The 16,998-nt window shown below is 35.9% G+C and overlaps 1 protein-coding gene across 2 annotated transcripts in view; it reads right to left on the bottom strand.

The window, feature by feature from the left end:
* The window catches only part of LOC121424872 (glycerol-3-phosphate acyltransferase 4-like), a 42,867-nt gene extending 25,995 nt beyond the window's left edge, over positions 1 to 16,872 (bottom strand). Inside the window, exons 1-2 of one of the 2 annotated variants that reach the window (XM_041620710.1) lie at positions 16,590 to 16,872; positions 4,132 to 4,167 (exon numbers count right to left, since the gene is read on the bottom strand). In XM_041620710.1, coding sequence (XP_041476644.1) covers positions 4,132 to 4,167; positions 16,590 to 16,742 — 189 coding nt within the window. In that variant the 5' untranslated portion in view covers positions 16,743 to 16,872. The remainder of the gene's footprint in view (positions 1 to 4,131; positions 4,168 to 16,589) is intronic. The other variant, XM_041620711.1, reaches the window with a different exon arrangement.
* Positions 16,873 to 16,998: the final 126 nt, after the last annotated feature.

The raw sequence follows: 16,998 nt of genomic DNA, 5'->3' as shown, positions 1-16,998 counted from the left end.
TCAACAACAGCAACAAAACATTTTCAAAACTCACAATCACGTATACAATGTAGGTACATGCACATGTAGTACCAATATTTAACTTTATTGTATGCCTACATGTACAACTTACATTGGGAAATATTTCCCAAGTAGACATTTTTAAAATGAATTTTGAAGAAAAATAACTCTTGGCAGATGGACGAAACTTGTAATGTAAAGATTGAACATAAATGAAAAAAAATGTATTGACTATTGACTGCATGTACATATAGGTAGTTTTGAGTGATTTTTCATGAAATCTTCTTATTTGCATCACAAAATATCTCTTATTGTTCAATAGCCACTTGGGTTCTATAACATGTACTGTACATCATATACATTACATGTACAAGTACAAAACATCAATTACTTTCATAATATTGCAATCAGATTTCCTACAACTTTTTATCATCCTGTTTTTTTCTCCTTATATTTTTGCTTTCAGGTCACTCCATGCCCAAGGTTAGATTTTTTTTTCTTATTCAAACTATTAAAGGCAAACATGTTGTACATACAATCTGACAGAAACTAGCTCTACATATATTACAGGTAAAAGTGAATACAGCAAGATACATGAAAGTGGGGAAGGATTATGCACATTGTACTGTACATGTACATGTAGGTGGTTAATAAAAAAACCAGGGTCCTTTTGATCACGAAACAAACACATACCAGTAGTTGGTAATTTCCACTATCTACATGTAGTTTGCTCTGAGCCAGTCAGATGCAAGGATTGTAACAAATAGTATTAAAAGGGAAATATAAAGTGACTAGTTTGTTTCATGAAATGGTCTCCTGTTGAGAGTCTAGACAATCAGCTCATACATGTAGGCTACATGGGCTGCGTTTATGCGACCTCGACCCAGAATCATGATTTGAATCACCATTTGAATCATGATTCAAAACAGCAGCATGAATCACGATCCGACAGAATCAGCGTTTATACGACCATCTTTCTAACGCTGTTTCTCCCTGAATTCGGGCCGATCCAGTGCGCATCACAGTGCGCAGTTTGACCCAGGAAGTATAGGTCAACATTTTCTCACATGTTTCTAACTTCACGTCGGCTGCTAGCTTTTTGCTGCTGCCGGAGCTAACGCGAGATCGTTTGTGCAAGTGCAACGCTTACTCGGCTTCCGAAAAATAAATCTTTTACTTCAAGAATTCCGTGTATTGTACCTCGTATTGTTTTTGATCGGGAACCAGAAGGGGTCATCATCCTCCCTCCCACCTCCCGATCGATTTTTCTTGTCTATGATGGTCCTGTACTGGGCACGAATCCCGGGCACGAATTCTGTTAATTTTGTCTCGACAGGCGGTGCCACATCTCCGTTGAAATCCCTCCCTCGCAAGCGCCGCTGAAAGGGATCGTCTTATTTCTGTGAATCCCGGTAAGGGATGCTTGTGCTTCAGGCTGAGCCCAAAGCACAAGCAGAGCCCTGAGTTCATCGTCAGTCCAATTTGTGCCTTTGGAACTTGAAGAAATGATGGATGAAAACAATGAAATATACAAATGACGCTACAGTACAACCCCGGGGGTACAATACACAGAATGATAATTCCTAAAAGCTGGCAATACTGCTACACGAAAATTGACCTGCACGAAACACAGCGCGCGCCTTTGAGTCGAACCCGGAAGAAGCACGACACAATGACGTCATAGAATCATGATTCAAATCACGATATCATTCATACGACCTTTTTCGTTCGTGATTCTACAGAAACGTCTTTCCAAACGCCCCTTTTTTCGTGTTTCATGTTTGTGATTCTAATCATGATTATATTCAATTTCGACTAAACGCAATCGTGATTCTGCAGAATCGTGATTTGAATCATGATTCTAATCATGATTCTAGGGTAAAAAAGTGTCGAATAAACGCACCCATGTACTCGCCAAATCCAGAGTTTTGGAGACCTGGGGCCCGTTTCTCAACACCTGGACAAGTTAGTCATATCTTTATCCACAAACCACAGAGTTAGTTCCAATCTTACTAAACCTGTTTCACGAAAGGCTTCCTAACTAAAATACCTTGATATCGATACTATCGGTAAAAAGAGCAGACGAGACGTAGCCTTAGTCTCAAAATAGCATAATTTTCAAAAAGAAAAATTATGACAAAATTGCAAATATTGTGATGAATTGGGAATTACATCTTTTAAAAATAATAGCACAGGTAAATTATGCATCATACATACTTAGACCATGAAGACTGGGGCATTCAATTGCTGAAAAATTGAATTATGAATAATTTATTTCATGACTAAAAAAATCACATGTGGACGTTGAGATGGGTACCCCCGGGATATCCAATTTTAATAGTTTACGAAAGTAAACCATAATGGTTTTATTTGTAAAATTATGATAATTATTCAATGTTTTACGATTCCAAACATCATCGAAATATAGTTTAACATATTATTTTATAAATCTTTGATACCGATCTTACGATTTGACAAATTCTATGCATAAATTAGAGATTAGAATTTATCCAAATGTCAATAGGGTCTGAAAACGACAAATACAAGTCCAGTTATGGATGGCCTGACGTGGTAGAATTTTTATTGATTAACTTATTTTACTTTTTCAAAATGAATAGTTTTGTGGCGTTTTACCAACAGTTTTCATGGTTACTTTGTATTACAATGATCATTGAATGCATTATCCCACTTGTCTTGGGATGTAATTTCAACCTCTATGGTTGATTACGTAAGATTATAATTTTCAAATTTCTCGGCACTTTTGCATGTCATAGTCTACCCACGTGATGCCACTACGTCATCAAGAAAGAAGTTATGACAGGTTCGGAGGTGTCATAAATATTTAGTGAGGTTGTTGTACCCGATCTTGGTAAAGAGGGCTTCGTGAAACGGTTAGCGGACAAGTAGCTCACTATCTCCGATTTAGTCAAGAAGTTAGACTTATGACGGTGTTGAGAAACGGGCCCCTGGTCTCTCTAACACAAAGGTTTGCGATGAATTGCAAATATGGAAGAACCGCACTGATTGGTCCCTGGCCAGTATTTTAAACCTAATGCGCGTGTAACATTGATATTGATTGGTCCGTTCATTTAGCGATTGGTCGCTATTTACAGAGCCCCGGTCTCCAAATTTATGTGCTGTTCAGGGTGTGTTTATGCTTCCATTGCGGAGACAAAATCAGCGTTTTCAAATGTTGTTTCCGATCGCCGATCGCAAACGTGGTTCTGGGAGTGCTGTGCTGCTTTTGCTTAGTTTTTCAGATGCGAAATCGAGATCTGCAGCTGGCTTCGCATCTTTAATTCCGTTGAGCAGGAAAGCAAGGTAAAATTGGACGTGCCCTTTTTCGAAAGTCCCCCCCCCCCCCCCCCGAGGGTTGTTATGGCCAACTATAATTTAAACTTTGAACAATTTCTGATTTTTAAGTAATTGCATGGAGCTGCTTTACATAGCCTACTGCCAACTCGTCCACCATCATTTAGTCTAATGCCATTCTGTCATCAACATTTTGTCTAAACAACCAATTGGTTTTAATAATAGCCATTTGGTCCAATCATCACTTCGTCTAATCACCAGTTTATCTATGATGAACATTTTGTCTCATAACCAGTTGGTCTAAAAATAAAATCCCTTTTATTTTAACTCATTTTGCCTGGCAATAAACACTTTGTCCAATTAAACCAAATGGAATGGACTAAATGGCTATTGGACCAACTGTTTAATAGACGAAATGGTGAATGAACGAAATGGCAATTAAACCATGTGGTCAGCTGGACGAACTGATGGTAGACCAAATTTTTGGTAATTGGATTATTGGCATTTATAGACAATTGAAAAAAAACATTTTTCCACAAATTCGACTATTAAACATATGTACAAATACATTCAGATTACTTATCACACTATCATGCAACTTCAAAGCAAAGATTTCACAGAAATGTCTATACTGTAGATCTACATATACAGTATGATAAATCTTAACTGTATGTACAGTACATGCTACAAATCACATAGCAGCAGAACGAGCTGGGGGAGAGGTTTACACAGTAAAACAAAAAAGAAAGTTCATTTGACTTCATAAGGCATAATAAATAAAAATAAAAACATGAAAAAAAAAAGATTACCGGTACTCACTGATGTCATGATTGTGGAGCTTGATTGCTTTGCAAGCTACATTCAAAGAGGATCAACATGTACAGAATATTAAAAACACAAGGAAATAAATCATGGTAAAGAAATTATTTTCTGGGAGTGTACATGTACGATTGGCAGACAGGGCTTGGACTACAATGTACTTGTAACTTTTCAGAATATACTGTACTCTTTATACATGTACATGTATATGGAACTGTAAAGGGGAAGTTCACCCTGAAGAAAAATTTGTTGTAAAAATAGCAGAAAAAATAGCAAAAAATATTGGTGAAGGTTTGAGGAAAATTCGTTAAAGAGTAAGAAAGTTATTAGAGTTCAAAATTTTGGATTTGTGATGTCATAAAAAGGAGCAGCTGCCACATGTGTTATAAAATGTATGAATTTCAAATTTTGTATGGTTCCTGATGACTTAATTTTGTTTTCTTTTCATGATCGGGTGTGAAACGATTTGTCTATTGATATACAAAAGTTACAGTGAAAACCATTTTCAATTTTCTGAGAAAATGACATTTCATTGATTTTTTACCATTCGCTATGTACATGTAGTAATGCTGCTCGCATATGACGTCACAAATCAAATACTAGTAATTGAAATTCTAATAACTTTTTAATTATTTGATGAATTTTTCTCAAACCTTTGGCAGTATTTTCTATCATTTTTTCTGCTTTTTTACAATAAACTTTTTGTCAGGGTGAACTTCACCTTTAAAGACATTATTTCAGTGAATTACATGTATCAGGGGCCTTGACTGTTTGAGCCCCCCCCCCCCTTCATTTTAATAATGCTATTAAAAGAAAGTGATCAAGGCTTTTCAGTCCTATACATGTATATATGTAGATCTACTACATATGTAAGTAGATGTACACACTACACTACCGATCACAAGTCTTTTACTCGCTATTACTGTATTACACTATAAAGACGGAGAATGTATGTTCTGTAGGTTCAGCGGACCAAATCTATTGCTCTGTGCTTTTATATTTTATAGAGAGTTAAAGAATTTCAACTGTTAGTGTAGATACATGTAGGCCTCTATGTATATCTATATTAACAAGTGGAACGCCTCTGGCAGTCTCGCCTGCATTACGCAATTCAATAAGGCAGCAGCGCTGACTTTGAAAATGACAATAAAATAATTATTCACCAGGGTTGGCTGATTTAAATCATGTTGATTTTATCATGATTTAAATCACTACGATTTTTTTTTTAAATCATTGATTTACATGTATATCACTTCCATTGAAATGTGTACAAATGAGTGACAGTTCCATTTTTTTTACTCAAAGTAGAAAGATTTTATCAATTTTATATCATCAAAACACATAAAATACTAAAAACAAATTAAATCATGTCAATAAAAAGGCAAGTCCAAGAAAAGGTCACCCTAGAAGGCAAAATTTCATCTTTTATTCAAGAAGTTATCTTAGGTGGGGTAAGAAAGCCCAAATGTTGAATTTTAAAATTTCATTAAGGAAAATTTGGTATATCAATGCTAATTTAGGGCACCTAATTTGCATAATTGGTAAAATGGGCATTACGTATGGGACAATAATAAAAAGTCAGAGAAAATAAAAACATAACTTGTGAGATTTAGTCATAGGTGGGTGGGACATGGACCCCTAACATCTTATTACTTTTTGGGGAAAAAAATGGTGTCATCAAATTAATTATGCAAATTAGGTCTTGTCCAAGGAAGGAATGTCCCATACGTAACATTTTGAGGATGTTTTTTTAAGTTATTTCTCATAATAGAATACTTGTATTGTTGCATCTCTCAGAAATTCTAATTTATAAAGTATGAAAATGTTACACCAAAAAAAGTTTCAAAAATGGAGTTTACTTTTCAATCAAAAGGTAATTAAAAAATTGTTACGTATGGGACAACATGTCACGTATGGGACATTTACACACAATGTCAATGAGGAGATTGTGTACAAAGTGAATGGAGAAAAACAAATTTCAAGAGTGCTCTAAAAAGTGATTATTTACCTTTACTCTAGTTTTTAAAGACTGATTTGTTATGAACACTGATTAATGAAAACAATTGAAGCGAAAAAATTGTGAAAATGGAAAAATATGAAAAAAAACAAAAACAATAGAAATACATAAGAAATTCATGAAACCATGAAAAAAAAAATGCTGAACTGGCTAATTTCCTTTTCAGTGATATCAAATATGTCTCAATAGAACATTTTGACAGAAACTCTTTTTTATTTTCATATTTTTAATTATTTCAATTTTTTTAATTATGGGGAAAATTGTGTACGTTCTCTATGGGGACAAAATGTCCCATACGTAATTGTCCCATACGTAACATGTCATTAATTTGTTTAATTAGAGTCTGTAATTATACTAGGGATTTGGCTTATGACATGAAACTTGCCTTAGATATTCAAGAGTATTGTGACTTCTACCACACTAAGTTACAAGTTGTCATATTAAATACTTTCAGAGAATTCTCAACTCGAAAAAAATGTTTTAAAAATTGTCTCTTTTCTGCGTCCAATACGGAAAGGCCCATCTTTTCTCTCAAAAAGCTCAAGGTCATATGTCTCCATTTTTTGCATGATTATTCTTCTTCGAGATGTCTACCATCATGAGGGTATTCAATCTAATCAAAGTCAATTAACACTATTTTTCAGGTCATTAAAGCCTCTGAAATGTCCCAAATGTAACACGCGAAAATTCTTGGACTTGCCCAAAATCAGGTTGATCTTGTACAATGTAGCCCATAAACGGTTTAACACTTAGGCCCCTACTCTGGACACTCTGTTTGGTTTTTTTACTCATTGATTTGAATCACTTTCATTGAAACATGTACAAGTAATTGACAATACTTTTATTTGTGGCAGTTTTATTTCATTTTTTACTAAAAATAGAAAGGTTTTATCAATGTTATATCATCAAAACATGAATAAATCCTTCATTTAGCTGTTACACTTAGCTCCCTACTCCACTTTCACTTTGATTAAAAAAGAATTATTGATTTAAATCACTACCATTCAAACATGTACAAATGATTGACAATATTTTTATTTGTGGCAGATTTATTTTATTTTTTACTAAAAATAGAATGATTTTATCAACGTTACATCATTAAACATGAATAAATCCTTTATAGCTGGTTAACACTTTAATAGACTTCTGGCAGCCGTCTGTTTCAAATGGTTCTTTTTTAACTAAATTTTTTTTCCTCCTCATACACAGACGGCTCGCTATCGTGCAGCCACCATGGGGGGGGGTGACAATGCAAAATCCTCCCGACGGGGTTCATCTATTTTTGTCTTTATTTCATAAAATTATACAAAAAGAAATGTACCAAAATAGAGATTATTATTCCGTTTTGGCCTGAAATGCACCAAAACAGGGGAAAATAAACTTAGAAGGGAAAACAGCGATTTACTTCGGCTATCGCGCAACTTCAATTCCCTGTTTTATCCGAACTTAATACATAAACATTTGGCCATTGGGTCCCTGTACAGATCGAGTTTAAACTCCAGTCTCTCTATTTTGGTGAGTGGAACCAACAGAGTTCAGCGGAACAACCAACAATAACAGAGACCGTAGCTTTTGGTCTAGTTCACACTTAGCCCCCTACTCCAGTTTCACTATAATTTTTTTTTAAATCATTGATTTTAAATCACTTCTATTTTTACACATGCATAATGTACAACTCCAGGTTTCATGGGCTAAAAGAAATTCATGTAATTCAAATAAACTTTCAACTTCTTTCCCAATAAGTCACAGCTTTGCAAATCAATGCTTTAAACAATAAACAAGTGGAATGCCTCTGGCCGTCTAACCTGCATCACGCAGTTCAATATAGCAGCAGTGCTGACTTTGAATACTACTCTAACTCGCACAAGATGTTCAGTGATACATGTACATGGTTACTCTATGTCCACTTTTTATGAACTAGACCAATAAACTTACAGAGATATGATGGTTATTCAACAAAAAACCCCAACATGGCAAAAGTTCATTGACCTTACATGACCTTTGACCTTGATCATGTGACGTGAAACTCATGTAGGATGTTCAGTGATACTTGATTAACCTTATGTCCAAGTTTCATGAACTAGGTCCATATATTTTCTAAGTTATGATGACATTTCAAAAACTTAACCTCAGGTTAAGATTTCGATGTTGATTCCTCCAACATGGTCTAAGTTCATTGACCCCAAATGACCTTTGACCTTGGTCATGTGACATGAAACTCTAATAGGATGTTCAGTAATACTTGATTAACCTTATGGCCAAGTTTTATTAACTAGGTCCATATACTTTCTAAGTTATGATGTCATTTCAAAAACTTAACCTCAGGTTAAGATTTGATGTTGACGCCGCCGCCGTCGGAAAAGTGGCGCCTATAGTCTCACTCTGCTTCGCAGGTGAGACAAAAAGCTCCAATCATGGCTCAAATACCAAGGGAGGATTAAACAAACAAAAGAAGTAACTTTCTTTATTAAACAAATGATTTTCAGTCCTTGGCTTGGAAATCAATTATGTTTCTCTTTCGAGATTTTGAGTTTCTGAGTCATGGAATTCTTTCAAAGAAACTGATCCTCATTTCATGTTTGAATAGAACACTAATTTGCAGTATTAGCTGTACCAAGGCAGTTTAATACTTTCCTCAACTTGGACCAAACCAGTCAGTAGGAGCTAAATACCCTACATGAGAGGATGCAGAAACAGCATCTTTGTTATGACTTACTTTCTATATAAATTCTATTTTGATTGGATTTAATTATGAAATAGAATAGAATAGAAATAGAAATAGATTTTAAAATCTGATTTAAATTGATTAAATCTGATTTTTTTTATTAAAAAAATAATTAAAAAAATTTCCAACCCTGAAGTGCACACAACGCACCCCTGCCAAATAAGGAAAGGGTCATTAACTTCTTAAAGTGACTTTTAGAATACCAAAAGGCAAAATGTTAATTGAGTTTTCAGAATACTGACCAGAAATGAAAGCCACAATTAGCAAGAGATGATGAGACTTAATCATTAATGGACCTTTTATCGCCATTGGCATTATCTTTCCCCGTTGAAAAGTAAGCTAATTTGAGCGCAAAAAAATTAAGACCTACGACGAGACTTTTCAGAATACATGTTACAAGTCTTGTAAAATCAATTAGTCTTTTCACTGTCATAGGAAAGGGACACTGTCTTAAAGGTCAGGTCCACCTCAGAGAAATGTTGATTTGAATCAACAGAGAAAAATCAGATGAGCATAATGCTGAAAATTTCATCAAAATCGGCTTTAAACTAAGAAATTTATGACAATTCAAAGTTTCGCTTATTTTTAACAAAATAGTTATATGAAAGAGCCAGTTACATCCAAATGAAAGAGTCGATGATGTCACTCACTACTTCTTTTATTTTTTTATTGTTTGAATTATAATATATTTCATTTTTTACGAATTTGACAATCAGGCCCTCCTTGCCTGAAGCACAAAATGTTAAAATAATGAAATTCCACATGTTCAGGGTGGGATGAAACTCTATTTCACATGACAATGCCGAGAAAAATCAAAATATTTCATATTTTATATAATAAAATGCAAAAGAAAGTGAGTGAGTGATGTCATCAGTTCCCTCATTTGCATACCGACCGATATGTGCATGTAACTGTTTTGTGAAATGAAGCGAAACTTTAAGATGTCCTAACTTTCTTATTTTACATCCGATTTTGATGAAATTTTCAGTGTTATGCTTGTTGAATTTTTCCTTTTTATTCAAATCAAGTTTGTGTTGGGGTGGACTTGTCCTTTAAGTGGCTTTTCAGAATACCAAAATGCTATTCAAGTCCACCCCAACAAAAACTTGATTTGAATAAAAAGAGAAAAATTCAACAAGCATAACACTGAAAATTTCATCTAAAATCGGATGTAAAATAAGTTATGGCATTTTAAAGTTTCAGTTCATTTCACAAAACAGTTATATGAACATCTCGGTCAGTATGCAATGATGAAATAATGACATCACTCACTCACTATTTCTTTTGTAGACTCCTTTTCTTGTCATTATCGTGTGAAATGAAGTTTCATTCCTCCCTGAACATGTGGAATTCCATTATTTTAACCCTTTGCGTGCGGGCCCACGTAACCGGATACCTCTCCCTGCGGCGGAGCCGTTTTTGTACATTGCTGGTATTTGGATCTGTGGCGGTGTTTTCCTAATTGCGCCAAACTGAAGTATTTTCAGGATTTTTAGTAAATGTAAAGATGAAAGATCAGACATTTTTCTTTCTAGAATGAAAGGTCTCGCTTCTCAAATCAACAGAATAGATAAGAAATTTACGAGGAAAAAGTCGTATTATTTTGTCAAATCTTTGCTTTTTCCCAAGTCAATAGGCACTGTGTACAAAAATGCGTACAGGCAATCAGCACGCGCGGACAAGTCGGGTTCGATCGATACCGCTTTGTTGTCTGCTCTGGTGCTTTTTTTTTTCATTGCCTATTGTCACTCTACTCATGAATGGTCTCTTTACCCCCTTGTAAATAATCATTTGCAAAGTGTATAATTACGACGATAATCCGTTTTGGGTGAAATCACAGTATACCAAATACCTTCATTTTCCAGAATGAATAAAAGGGGTGAATATTCCCTTGCAAGTACGATGACGATGCTGCACAACGAAAGTTCGAAACTACCTTGAGATTTTTGGCTTCTGGGCTTCAAGACGGTGGCCTCAATGTTTCACTAAAAATCGCCTTTGGTTTCTTATTTTCATGAATTATAGTTTGTAATAAAAAATAATCTTGTTCCTGAAGATTGCATACTAGTAGTCGATTTGTTTTCCTGTTGCAATTTCAAAGAGCGAAGGGGGTAAATGTGATTCAAATAGTGGATCTGAAATCATACCTTCCAATGCTCTCCCTGTCACATACGTTTCATTTTTCTCTCTTTCATCTTTCATCTCTTTTTTCCCTCCAAAATAACCATGTTCGTCACCATGAGAGAAATTAGATTATTATATCTATTGAAATAGGCAAATAGCATCTTCTAAATTAAAAGGCTTTATTTTGTTCTTTCTTTTTATTCATTTTTTAACCGTTCTGGATTTTTTTCACAACCAAAAACAAAAGTAATAAATAAACCAAGAAAAATTTGTATCCCGTTTTTTCTGTATCTTTTTAATCGTTCAATAAAATACAGATGCGTTGGAGTCGGTAGGAGGCGTCAGTCCACCCCCTCCATTCAGCAAACGTAAAAACGCGAAGTCCATAAATTTGTGATTTTTAGGAGCTGAATCACTCCCACATTCAGCTCAACCCCTCCATTATCAAAAATGCTCAGCGGCCCCTGCCACCTATTGACAAAACATGCAGGCTCACCAGGGTAAGCGCCCCAATAGTACGCTTGCCGAAATAAAAATATAAGGTCAACCTGTATTTTTTTTTATATGGACCCTTTTCTGCTACGCTGTTCGCCAGAAAAACAAAAGGCAAAAAAATAAAAAGAACAGAGGATGAACGGCCAGACATTCTTTTGTTCGGGTAGTGCCGATATCATGAACTACATGGACATTTCCCTTTTGAAAAGAGCAGAAGAAGAATGGTGTACTAAACTGCTTTCTTTTCTGTTTTTTCAGAACAGTAGACAAAAATAATCAGAAGAGGGATGATGGGAGGGAAAAAGTTCAAAAGTGCACTGAGTTCAGCTCAAAGTACTAAGACATTACAAGCTTTTTGTTTTTCTGAAAATACAATCGATCGATGAAACCAAGGAGATATCATTCTATCTAGAGTGATATCTTCTCGATTAAACAAATATGACGAAAATGGTAAATAAACGCGTAGCTTATTATGTGACGATCTTGCAGAATAGATGTAAAGGCTTGGTCACGCCGCCCGAGCGTTGTTGGAGCGGTCGTGGAGCGGAGAGAAAAAAATCATCACCGCTCGTTATCGTTCACCATTTTCGATTTCGATTTATTTATTTTTTTTCAGATTTTTGTTTTGGATTTTTCCCCAATTTTGTGAGCAAAATTCGACCCTCTCCCTACTGCTCCACGATCGCTCCAACAACGCGCGGGCGGTGTGACCAGGCCTTTTAGCGTAAATACCATAAGAACAACCATATGGATCAAATCACGTGATCAGAGCAAATCACGTGATCAGGTCTTGTGTGTGCGCATACGTGCTCGTCACAGAATTCATCTTCCCCGTCAGACTCCAACAAAAAAATCGGGTAAAGTTGAAATGATTTCCTATTTTGGGGATTTTTCCCCACGTAGCTGTATATTTTTTTCAATCTGTTATCGAAATAGGTTTATAAAGGAAATAGTGAATGAGATTTTAGCACATAACAATTACGAAAAAGCTGAAAAATTTCATTGAATTAAACCAAAAATATCTTGGCTTCTGTAGAAGCCCGTCGTAGCTTAGTGAACGATTAGCTGGGCTTCTGTGGAAGCCCGTCGCATGCAAAGGGTTAACATTTTCTGCTTCAGGCAAGGAAGTCCTAATCGTCAAATCCGTAAAAATTGAAATATTGCATAATTCAAACAATAAAAAACAAAAGAAATAGTAAGCGACATCATTGACTCTCTCATTTCTATGTAACTGGCTCGTTCATATAACTACCATTTTTGGTAAAATTAAAAATAAGCAAAACTTTGAAATGTCATACTCATAACTTACTTATTTTACATCCGATTTTGATGAAATTTTCAGCATTGTGCTTGTCTGATTTTTCTCTATTGATTCTAATCAACATTTTTGTAAGGTGGACTTGACCTTTAAATTGACCGCTATTTGTGCTAAAATACCGGGGCCGGGCTGAAGACGCAAACTTGTCTTTGGACATGTTGGATCCTCCTAAATCTGACTAGGCCTATGGCTATGCCTAGTATAGACAGCTGGCAGCCGTCTGTTTCGAGGAGTTTTTTAACATTTTTTAATTTCTCCTCGTCCACAGACGGCTCGCTAGCGTGTCCCCGCCATCAGGGGAGGTACAACGCAAAATCCCCCCGGCGGGGCTCATCGATTTTTGTCTTTAATACATAACTATATATAAAAAGAAGCTTACCAAAATGCAGCTTGTTACTTCCTCTAGGCATTAATTGGCATTAAAGTGGTAAAACTTCAATTCAAAAGGAACAAAAACAGTGACTTTCCTCGGCTGTCGTGTAGCTCCCAATTCACTCGTTCCTCCAAAGTCGATAATGTACACAAACATATGAGGTGGGAAGAACTTCCGGGTCAACTGCTTATCGAAACCGTTGGCCAATCAGATCATCTCTTTTACGTCAGGCTTATGAATATTAATACATTGTATTCTATTCCTTTTCCTCTTCAACGTTTGCTCGCGCTCGCCAAGCTGATAAAACTTCAAACATCCGGGCACTGTATATGTGTGACATAAAGGTCATGGGGCGGAGTCTAACTTTCGCCGGCCACTTTTTCATGAATAATTCATTACCAAGATGGCTGCCCACTCTCCGAGTCGCAAGTGTCAACTTCTAGAATGCCAGTTTCAAAGCGGGAATTTAGGGTAAGAAACTGTCATTACTTAAACATTAAACTAAAGGTGCATATATGATTGCACTGTTTGTGTAAAATATCACGGTATTGAGGAAAAAACAAGAAATTAGCCGTGGCCATTGAGCCCCCGTACAGACGACTTTAACTTCGCCGGTCTATGTATTTGGTGAGTGAAGCCAACGAAGTTCAGCTGAACAACCAACATAACCATGATATAGCTATGTGCGAATACGGGGCATCGCGAGCGCTGGTTTTGATGGCACGGTTTTTGCACGGGTTTTGCTGCGAGTGGCATCGCCTCTGTCTGGGCAGCTCATTGAAAATGGGGTTTAATGCGCATGCGCACATAGTAGGTGCAATCTCGTGCCTTTTAACAGACGGCTGAAGATGTGCTCTTTCTGTACATATAAGTTTCAATGTGGATACTCGCCTGTAAAGTGTGGATATCGGAGCTTGAAAGTTCATCAAATTTTTGGACGCGTAAATGTTCGAAATTTTTTTATGGTAAGTAAAACAAGAATCCGATTAGGTATACAATTTGACTGGAAATATATTTGAATTATCAAAAAATCCAAACTTACGCGATTCTGACGTTGCGCAGTCCAGATATAAGAGATGCCAGCTACCCTTGTCACAGCCGGTCTCTCGGCAGTCGAGCTGCCCGATGCGCCTGCGGTTGGCAGGGCGATGCTACCCTTGTCACAGCCGGTCTCTCGGCAGTCGAGCTGCCCGATGCGCATGCGGTTGGCAGGGTGATGGGAGCGGTCGATAGTGAGTCGTTCATGCTGGATTGAACTAAATTGTAAATTGCTTACTTGATGATTATGTTGTGCCTTTTTTGGGAAATCTCTGTCATTATACCGTAGATAATTATTCTGATATTGATTTTAATACATACATTTGTCACAGAAAGATTTTATCATCCCAAGGTTATGTGACTCAAGACAAGAGTCTAGGTGGTTGATTATCGTTTCATTTGGAAACTGGATTTGCTTTTGACAGTGGAATATCAATGTTGACTTTTCTAAAATTAAATTCATGGGTGGAAATCCCAGGGGGACAAGTCCCCCTACCCAAAATAATAGGGGGACATGTAACAATAATACATTTTTTTTCCTTCTTTTTTGGTCAAACTTTTTGGGGTTAAAATGACCTTACAACAGTTTGGGGATAAACTTTTTTTTTTAACTTGTCAGAGTTGCCAGCATCCATAGGCGGCGAAAGCTGGGGGAAGTGTACCCCCCCTGCCCTTAATTTGAGGTGGGGGACGATCCCCCCCACCTCAATTTTTTTTTGATAACCTTTTTTTCTTTTCTTTTTTTTTTGCTTGTCAAATTTAGTTTTCTGCGTCCCCCTATAATTTTTGGTTGATAACCTTTGGTGTATTTTTTTGATTATCAAAATAATTTGGTGGTCCCCCCTAAAATTGTTGGCTTTCGCCGCCGTTGCCAGCGTCCCCCTACCTTTGGGGCCAATTTCCGCCCATGATTAAAATGCAAAAAATTTGTTGTTTAATTTTTCACGCTCAGAGGAAATATTTCACTTCCACATGGCTCTATTGTCTATTTTTTTTCTATGTTATTCATTTTTTTTTCTATTTCATTATAATTATTTTTTTGTCAAGAAGGGTGCAAGGGGGGGGGGTTGTGTTCATAAGTTGAAATGGGGATGGGATTTGTATAAGTTTTTGTGTCACTTTTGTTCTCTTGTTTTGAGTGTTGGAGCTTTGATGCCTGTTTTTGTTGCTGTTCAGAGCTTTATTTATGTGCAGTGATTTCACTCTAGAATAAGAACTTATTTTTCATTAAAAAAGGAGTGCTCGAACATGGCCTTTGTTGTAATCATACATATCTAAGAAATTATATATTAAAGCTTAATTTTTATGTTTCCTTCTTGATACTTGAATTACATGCAATGCTACATGTACATCTTTACACCCTCAGACTCTGCTGCTCATCCTTCCTAAAAAATATTGTAATCGAATGCCCACGGTCTCCAAAATGAAAGCTACATTATCCATCTATAAACAAATTGTTGAAACAATAAAATACATAAAGAATTGGTGAAACAATCAAATACATCAGAAAAGCACACTTGTATTTTTATACCATACAAAGTACATGTACAAAAGGAATGATATTTTTCATTTGTAAAAAAAAGACCCCATACATACATGTACACAATACTAAAGTTGAAAAAGAGCTAATTGTAATTTATATCAGAAAAACAAAGAAATACATTAGAAATTACAAAAACAATACTTTAAACAAATTCATTTAGGAAGCTATCTACATGATGCTGTTTTGATGCCAACTAAATTATATACAAATTATCTCTCATTATCACCTTCATTTGGCAAAAAAAAGAGGCGAGTAATTGTAATTTGCATAATTAATTAGAATTAATTAAAAGAAATTATTTTACACATAATAAGAAGAAAAATTACCAAGTGAAATGGTTACACATCAATTGAGTTTTCTTTCACCTTTCCATTGATACCTAAATTACTTCAAAGGGCTCAAAAACAAAGAAGTTAGAGCCCGTTGAAGACTTGGGTCCAAAATGGTCACAAAAATCGGTTATGCACTCCATTGACTTTACATTAAGACAATGACCACAAATTTGGATAAATATGCGCGACTTAAACTGGAATAACTTTATAATTTCTTGATGAAAATTTGAGTTCTTGGTTTCATTTGAAAGGTCTTTTTAAGGGCTTTCAAATGATACCAAATTCATTGAGATTTGAGGATTTTCATTTTTTTTGTCACATACCTACATGATAACAGAGACCGAAGCTTTAGTTTTGGTCTATGACTATGCCTAGGCCTAGTACCATTTGTAAATCTGATCCTATTCATGAAGAGGGGGAATTAAGCTAAAGCTACATAATCAAATCATGAATACGGTATGAACATATTTTTTTTAAATAAGCCGATACGAACCTCGAATATTTTCAGCAGAATTTTAATGTAGAGTCTCCTGATGCCGAGAGATACGCCGAAGCAGGCGGGGACGATAATGACAGCCAGCACGAACAAGAAAGGCGACACGATGAAGCCGAGAACAAGGAAAATAAATTGCTCCGATACAGCCATTTTAAGATAGGAAGACGAATTTCGAAAGGGAATTACTCCTGCCTTCAAACAGATTGATATAATAAAGATGAATTACATGATGTCAGGTCTAATTCAGTTTCAGAATTTGAGAGTTAATTTGCAAAGACAAAGTTTCCATCCATTCCTAGTTTGACCCAGTCATCTTCGGCCGGCCTTAACGGTACGGTCTGCCAATATTTTAAAAACAATTGTACGTAGAGGGCGTTATCACTTTGCAAACATTGGGTGGGTGACT

The sequence above is a fragment of the Lytechinus variegatus genome, chromosome 12, assembly GCF_018143015.1.
Source record: "Lytechinus variegatus isolate NC3 chromosome 12, Lvar_3.0, whole genome shotgun sequence".
NCBI classification, from domain to species: Eukaryota; Metazoa; Echinodermata; class Echinoidea; order Temnopleuroida; family Toxopneustidae; genus Lytechinus; species Lytechinus variegatus.
The sequence above is the reverse complement of the archived record's forward strand: the minus strand, read 5'-3'. Positions and strand labels throughout refer to the sequence as shown.